This window comes from Ictidomys tridecemlineatus, chromosome 4 (genome assembly GCF_052094955.1).
Source record: "Ictidomys tridecemlineatus isolate mIctTri1 chromosome 4, mIctTri1.hap1, whole genome shotgun sequence".
In the NCBI taxonomy this organism is placed as follows: Eukaryota; Metazoa; Chordata; class Mammalia; order Rodentia; family Sciuridae; genus Ictidomys; species Ictidomys tridecemlineatus.
In genome coordinates this window covers 61,193,008-61,201,313 of record NC_135480.1, presented here as the reverse complement: position 1 = coordinate 61,201,313, position 8,306 = coordinate 61,193,008, and the positions used below count along the sequence as shown (strand labels likewise).

The window sequence follows — 8,306 nt, the reverse complement described above, 5'->3', positions numbered from 1 at the left end:
GCTGAGGGCCAGGTGAGGCGCTGCACCTGCACCCACCCTTGCCCAGGAGGCACCCTTCTTTGAACTCTTCAGACTCAGCCAGTGAAGATCCTCAAGCCAGTGAAGTGGAGTTGTGAGAGATGAGACTCCAGACTCGAGTGGTGGGGTCACTGTAGCTCCTCCTCCCTGGAATGTACCCTTCTGCCTTTTAAGACACAGCTCAGATCTTCTCCCCCAGAAATGCTTGACAACTCCCCTGGCTGGGTCAGAGGCCATTTCTGGGCTCCACAGATCCTGTGCTTCCCTTTGTCATAGCCTACAAGTTTGGGTGCTTCTCACAAGCAAGGGACAGTCAGAGCTGTATCTGATGGGGTTGACCAGGGGTAGGTGTTTGCAAATGAATGACTAAATGAATGGTGGAGCCAGAGCTCCACCCTCCCTGCCCCCTGATTTCTGCCTCAAGCCTGGAGCTTTTCCTCCTAAATACAATAGGAGCTCGGCTGAGACAACTCCCTACCTGTCCCACTGCCCAAATGCTCCTAATTCATTGGGTTAAAGCTTTGTCCTGAGGAGTCTTCTCTGAGGACTAGGCAGAGGTGCAGGGTGCCTCCCCCATGCCTATAGCCCAGCAGTGAAGGGCATGAGGGGTATACTGTGGCCTGGGTGCCCACAATTTCTAGTAGATGTCCATGTTCACATATTAGCTTTCAGCCAAGCAGAGCCACCATGAGGGGTCTCTATCACAGGTTCTGAGTCCAAAGGCCATCTACAAAAGTTCCCCCTAGGCTGCTGCGTACCATGTCCATGCTGGGATGCACCCTAGGACATGACTCAAACACAGAAGGGGGTAGCAACTAGTCTGCATGAGGCCTGGCCCTCTCAGACTTGAAGACAGGCATGTCCCTCACCCTGAAGGACTCTGTGATGGGGCAGCAGAAGGTCTGGGTCATGTCCACCTGCCCTTCAAGTCCCCAGCTCATGACTGCAAATCCCTCATCCTCACCCTCTCTCTCTCCCACCTCTTCTTCCTTCCCTTCCTCCATTTCTGCCTCTGATTTATTTCTTTTTCCCTTTTCCTCTGGCTTTGTTCCTCTGTGTGGGTTTTCCCCTATGCCTCTCTGATCTTTGTATTTCCATCTTGATGTCTCTGAGGCTATGATCCCTCTCCCCTCTTCTTCTTCATGCTTCTCTCCTCCTTCCTGTCTCTGTCTATCTCTCGGTCTCTCCCTCCGTGTGTGAGTCTTTCTTCCCTCCCTTCCAGTCTCCCTACCCCTCCCTCCCTCCCTCCCTCCCTCCCTCTCTCTCTCTCTCTCTCTCTCTCTCTCTCTCTCTCTCTCTCTCTGGGCTTCTCTCAGTTCCTCCTCCCTCCTCCCTCCCCCTTCTGCATTAACAGACCTGCTCCAACCTCCTCCCAGAGCCAGCGAGCAGCCTAGGCAGTGGCAGCGGGAGAGGGAGAGGCGGAGCAGCCGCCGGGGCAGCAGAGCTGGATTGGGGTGTTGAGTCCAGGCTGAGTCGGGGACAGGCTGTCGCTCTTGGTCTTTGTGCCTGCTGGGGGCGCCCTGCCCAGAACTCTGGGCAGGGGTGGGGGAACAGGGCAAGGTGCCACCTTAGTCTGGCTGGGGAGGCAGACGATGAGGAGTGATGGGGCAGGCATGCGGCCACTCCATCCTCTGCAGGAGCCAGCAGTACCCGGCAGCGCGACCGGCTGAGCCGTGAGTACTAGCGAGGGGCTGGGGTTCTAGGAGAGCGGCTGAGAGGCGCCACAGACTGGGTCCTGGGAGTCCCTCCAAGGACTGGGATTGACATGGAGCTAAGCCACGTGGGAGGATCGATCTTGCTTCTGGGCACTGGTTGCAGGACTGCAGCCTCGTGGGGGCCTCTGTGCAGGGTGGGGATGCCTGGCATCAACCTTGGAGGTGTTGAGACTGGGGTCTCCTTGAAGGGAATGCTGGCTGGGGGAGGGGCTGGTGATGAACCTGAACAGTCCCCTGGGGTCTAGGATCAGGGAGCAGGAGTTACAAGGAGCTCTGGAGCTGAGATAGAATGGTTCGGGACTCTGGAGAAAGATAGTGTCTTGGACCACGAGGGCTGTGTGTGTGTGTGTGTGTGTGTAGGAGAGAGTAAGGAAGAGAAAGAATGTGCATAAGGAAGAGTAGCCCTGCAGCAAGAGAGGGTCGGGGTAATCAGCCTTCGTGGAATTGGGAAGTGGGGTTCAGAGCCACCACTTTATGCAACTTTACCCCACAGCATCTATCCCAGGACCAGGTAGAGAGAGCTACGGAGCTGGATGGGACGAGGCCCCTGTGTGCCAACCTCGTGTTTGCCCATGTGCAGAGGGGTACATATGCAGATGAAGGGTGGACTCGGTGGAGGTGCTTCTTCGAGGGTTGCTGAGGTGGCAGGCAGATGATTGTGTATGCGTGCACGTGTGTGCATGCACGCACATGTGCCCAAGTCCGAGGTGTAGATCTATGCCAAGCTATGTGAGTGTGTATGTCTGTGTATGCATGTGCGTATGCATGTGGGGTGTTAGGCACATGGTGGGTGTAGAGGGGCCTGTAGGGTTCTGGGGTCCTTGGTGTTCCAATGTGAAGCCGCCTGTAGGAGTTCGGGAGTGCCGTGTTGACTGTGGGTGTTCATCTCCTGTGTCTGAGTGAAGCTTGGTGTGTATGTGCGTTGGGCTGGGTTTGCTCATTGGTGGGCGTGTTAATATGTGTGCTATGTCTGTAAAATTAGTGACTCAATACATCTGTTTGATCTAGTGTGTGCGTTCCTGTTTGCGTGTTATTTGTTAGTGTGTTGCTGTGTGTGTAGGTGGGTGTCTGTAGTAGCACAAGTGTTCAGGTGTGGGTATGTGAGCATGGTGCCAGTGTATCCATGTGTGTATATCTTGGCGCTTCTGTGGCTGGTGTGCAAGTGTGCATGTGTATAACTATGTGTGTGTTCATGTGAGTGTGTGGGTGGCTGTTTCCTTCCCTTGGTGGTGGAGGACACAGCTGGGACACTGGCCTGCTGAGGCAGGAGCAGGTGGCTGAATGTGTGACCATTTCCAAGAGCCCAGGACAATTCATTCTACACCCTGTGGGGAGATGCCGAAAAGAAATAGGCAATAATGGCTGTGTCCTCTGGGGCCTCCTAAGCTTCATAGACATAAAATAGCTGGCGAATAATTAGGCAGTAAAGATCAGCATCAAATTAACAGGTGGGGTGGGTGTGGGAACAGCATGAGCAAAGGCCCTGGGTTGGGATGGACACGTGACTGAAGCAGCGAGGAAGAGAAGAGGGCCCAGGACGTGGCTGCTGGGGCACGCTGGATTTGTGGGCTTTTAAACCAGGTCTCTTGAGCGTTGTCCAAGGGGTCCCAGGGAGCCTGGGAAGGTTTTTCTACATGGGAGGGACACCATCAGATTTGGGTTTTAGAAATCTGCCTCACTGGTGCTGTCAAGGTTGAACTGGAAGACTGGGATGGGACCAGGAGGCCAAGGACCAGATAGGGCTTTCTGCAGGGAGGTTTGGGGACCTGGGGCAGGCTGGACAAAGGGGGATGGAGCAGGCAGCACTGTGGGTGCTCAGGCTTTGGATGGCGGGGGTGGGGGGGCCTCAGAGAGTCAGGATTTCAGGACAAAGAGCTCTTGTCAGGTTCAGGCCAGCTGGGTGTGGGCTCAGGCTATGGACAGACCCTTGAGGAGTTTCTGGCTAGGACACACAGGGTCAGAGGTCACAGAGGCCTCTCTTGACAGACAGAAACAGGTTGTCAGTCTCCTCTGGTTGCAAGGCTGGGCTGAACCCCTTCATCAGCCCTGACCCTCAGTATCCTTCTCCTTCAGGCCCTGCCCAGAACTTCTTGGGCAGCTGAGCTGGGTCAGCTCACTCAGGGTTAATTGCCGTTGCGCTCCCTGCACCCCCAGTTCCCCCTACCCACCAAGCAGCTCCTGCAATTCTTCCTGCTTCCCACTCCAGCCTCCTGTCCCCAGGGACCGCTGATGGCTTGGCTGGGATCTAGCCAAATGGTGTTGGGGCGGGGAGCAGAACTCCTGCAGTAACCCCTCCAGTCTTAATGGACTGGGAGTCTCACCCTCAGCCATGCTGCTGTCAGGCCAGGCCCGGTTCTCCCCAGACTTCTGCTGCTTGGGCCTATGAAATCCACCCACTCTGCAGGCTCCCATTACTGCCTCCATCCATCCATTCATTCATTCACTCACTCACTGGACAGGGGCTCCCCAGTGCCTGCTTGGCGCCCACTGGGCTGGTCACTGGGGACACAGAGAAGACACAGACCTGCTGTCAGAGAGCACTGGGCCATTGAGGGAGCCAGGAGTGGAAATCTACAGCCCCACAGCGTGAGCAGTGCTAGACCCTGTGGGATGGGCAGCAATGGCCCAGGCGATGAATAGCATGGAAAAGTGGGCAGGTAAGAAAGAGCAACATGTTCAGGGGACAGAAGGTTGAGGCTGACAGAAGGGACAATGCGAAGAGGAAGAAAGGGGCCAGATTCTCTAGGATTTCCAATGCCGTGCTAAAGGCCTTGGACTTTTCCTTATAGGAAAGGAGTTGGGGAAAGGTTTTTGAACAGGATGCCTCCCCTAGGAAGCCCTCCTTGATTGCCCCTCCTTCTGACCTCAAGGCCTACCCTGATGTTTCTGTCCCCGACGTTATAGGATCAAGAATGTGACTCCAACTTGGCCTTCCCCTGCCACGTCTCCTGTATGGAATGCCTTACTCAGCCTATCAGGAAGTTCCTCAAGGGCAGGAGCTGCCTCATCTGGCTCTCCCACCCCTCTCAGGCACAGGGCTGAGCAGCCTCTAAGAGGGAGGAGAATATTAAGAGCTGCCTTCTATCAACCACTTCCCTCCTGTCTGCTGTGTGCCTATGGATCTGTCCAGTTCCCTGCCTGCACACCTGGGCACAGGATGCTCATCCCTTTAATCCTGGTGCTTCTATCTGCCCTGGGCCTTCTCTACAGGGCCTGGCTCCCACCAAACCTGGCCTGGCCTCATCTCCTTTCTCCATCTTGGGTCTTTCTCTAAGCAGAGCCGGGCTGGGGCATAATGATCCAGGAGTGGTTCAAACACATCCTAGAGAGTAGGGGAAATGGGCAGTTTGTGTTTCAACTACACACAGTGAAACTGAGGTAGGGCCAGGCCCTGATTCCTGTCTTTACCATTATCTCAAAATAATGATAAAGAAGCAGGCACAGGCTGGGCACAGTGGCTCATGCCTGTAATCCCAGCTACCTGGGGGACTGAAGCAGGAGGATCACAAGTTCGAGGCCAGCCTCAGCAACTTAGCAAGACACTGTCTCAAACAGAAAGGGCTGGGGATATAGTGCCGTGATAGAGTGTCCCTGGGTTTGATTCTCAGTGTCTGTCTGTCTGTCTGTCTGTCTGTCTGTCTCTCTCTCTCTCTCTCTCTCTCTCTCTCTCTCACACACACACACACACACACACACACACAATAGGCATGACTTGAACAGGGAGTGAGGAGAGACAATAGGAAGAACTTCCTTCCTGAGCAGAAGGGCTGTGAAATCTGCTGGCTACAAGAGAACGGACTGTGAGGCTGCGGGGAGAGAGTCCCGGGGCAGGAGGGGAGTGGGAGACAGGTGCTCTCCATCCCTGCCCTTCTGCAGGGAAGTAGACTGAGCTGGGAAGAGGGAGAGTGGGGGCTCATTTGTGCATTCAGAGCCATTTGCAGGCTTGTGCCCAGAGGAACATGGTGGCCCTGGGGGGACATGGACAGAGCCACTGATCATGTAGGGGGATGCTGTCTTCCCTACCTGTGCGTGTCAAGAGATGGCATTCAGGAGGGGGTGCCCTGGGACTGTCCTTAGAAGGGAGAGTCACTTCAGGCTGAATTGAAAGGGAGCACCAGGAAGACGTGTGCAGAGGCCTGGAGGCAGAGCTAGCGTGGTGTTATTTATGCCAGGACTGTGGGAGGTCAGAGTGGCCAAAGGATGACGTTCAACGCTGGAGGGAAGCACTGGGCAGAGATGGAGTGGCACAGGCATGGGGAATTGATGTGAGACTATAGGAAGCACTTTCTGCTGTGAAAGTGTCCCCAGCAGCCTTGACATGTGGAGATCCTTGTAAATTTGTGACATCTTGGTCTCTCTTGGTGCCCCTGGCCAGGGCCTGCCAAGGAGATCATCCTACTTGAGAATGGGTATGAACAAGCAAAGACTCTGGAAATGAGGGAGAGGCAGCATTTGAAGAATATGGGTCCCTTTCAGAAAGTGACATGCAAATGAATGCAAAGTAATATGCAAATGAGCCAGTTCCAGCTTGGCAGCTTTGGCTGGGAGAATGAGACATCACCCCTTCCATGTTGGCCTCCTCCCCCTCTGCCCCAGCCTCTGGCCAGCCAGACAGCCTTGTCTGCTGCTCTGAGCACCCCAGCTTGTCTGAGCCATGAGACTATGGCCTCCAGGGCGGGGCCCACAGGCTCGGCTGTCAGCACCCGGAGCCTCTGGGGAAGTCGATATATTTAGTAACAGGGATGTTTTCACACATTTATCTCCCATTGTTCAGCTGCTTACTCCCTGGGAAAGGCCAGGTCCCTAGAGATGTGACCCACTTCTTAAAGTCCCTGAAGTCACCCTCTTATTGCCCTCCTTGGAAAACAGGAGGCAACTGGGGCTTTTTGAAGCAGGAGGGACTTAAGTCAGATATCTGAGAGGACTTCCTAACAGTGTAGCTGCTGAGATGTGTGCATCCTGAGATTTCTGGGCCTCACTCTTTGGATGGGTACCCTGGTTCAGAGGAAGCTTTGAAGATAGAGTAAAGAAACTGGCAGATAGGCAGAGATTCAAATTGCAGCTCCAGAGCTGTGGCATCCTGGGCAATTGCTTAACTTCCCCCTGAACCTCAGGCAAGTAGTGCGGTGGAGATAATCCTACCTTCCTGGTGGGATGGTTGTGAAGGAGCTGAAATACAGAACTTAGCGCCAGGCATGCAGCAGGTGCTCATAAAGGTTAGCTGCTGCCATTATGAACCGCCCACGCTCACCTACACTTTTAGAAAGATTCAGTGGGGGCCTGGAGGGGGGGGCGACCACAGCTAGGAGCCCAGACACAGTCACTGTGTGGGAGAGACAAGGAGGCCTGAAATGGAGCCCTGGTGGGTATGGTGAGAAACACAGACGCTCTGTGGGAGGGGCCAAGGTGTCTCAGGGACGTGGGACCTCCTGGCTAGCCTGCTCCTCTCTGGTCTGAGACCAATCCCCAGGGAGCACAACGGAAGAAAGGGCTTGAGGAGGGCGGGGCTAAGCGTGTGGCCACGCCCACGATGGCTGTGAGTCATTCTGGGAGTTGTAGTCTGGCATGAATTGGCAGGAAGTACAACTTTGTACTGCCTCTTGTCATTCAAATCCACACCCAGCTGCCTGGGCTGGCTGGCAGCAAGCCCTGGTGAGTGCTGGGGGATGAATGGCCCAAAGGTGACACAGCGTTGACCCCTTTCCTCAAGGATCCCTCTGCTTACTTACTCTGTGGGGGCAATGTAGGTGGGAGCAGGGATGAAAGGATGAAGCTGTAATTATGACTCCTTGCATATTCACACAGATGTTTACTTCTGCCTGAGCCCTGTTTTCACATCCATGATCTTGTTTAATCTTCACCACAAACCCAAGAGATGCTGTTTTCTGGGTGAAGGAGCAGAGGATGGGGGTGGGGGGGATGATGGCAGAGAGGTGCTTAGCCAGTGATGGGTGTGGCCAGGCCTGAAGCACAGGTCCCACGGCCTCCAGAGCTCCCGCCGTTTCCATGGATTATATTGTTCCATATGGCAAAGGCCAGGCCTAGAAAAATACGTAAGGCATGGATTGTTAAAATTTGGGGTGAAGCATCCCAGCAGAGCAGCAGCTGAGTAAAGAGTTGTTCAGGGGACAGAAGGCAAGGGCTGGGCTCTTCAGGATGCAAGGTTAAGAGGTGGGCTAGCCAGATTCCAGAGACCTGATTCTAGACTGGGAGTTTGGACCACCAGGATCCACCTGGGGGTTTTGAGCAAGGGTGGGACCTGGTTAGAGTTGAGCTTTGGGAGAGTTGATCTTGCAGTCTGGGATGAATGGATTGAAATGAAGAATCTCAAGGCAGCTTAAGGCTTCTGAACTTCATTCTTGGAGCACCCAGTACTTTGCCCTGCTTCCTCCTCTTCGCTGAGATGATTTCCTTTCCCCTGCTCCTCTCCACCCCAGCCTTGGGAGTGATGACTGTGTATCATAGAACTGTGCTGTAATACCACATGCCTCCAGCAGGGGTTGCTGCACATACTCCCTTCCAGCCTGGATTTTCCTTAGGCTGAAGGGCTAGCTGGAGAGAAGCCTGCAGGAG

The 8,306-nt window shown here is 54.6% G+C and overlaps 1 protein-coding gene across 2 annotated transcripts in view; it reads left to right on the top strand.

Annotated features, from left to right (window-relative positions):
- Positions 1 to 1,388: 1,388 nt before the first annotated feature.
- Pde2a (phosphodiesterase 2A) overlaps positions 1,389 to 8,306 on the top strand; it is an 88,321-nt gene continuing 81,403 nt past the window's right edge. The window contains exon 1 of one of the 2 annotated variants that reach the window (XM_021725064.3): positions 1,389 to 1,691. In XM_021725064.3, the coding sequence (XP_021580739.2) occupies positions 1,621 to 1,691 (71 nt within the window). In that variant the 5' untranslated portion in view covers positions 1,389 to 1,620. The remainder of the gene's footprint in view (positions 1,692 to 8,306) is intronic. The other variant, XM_040284901.2, reaches the window with a different exon arrangement.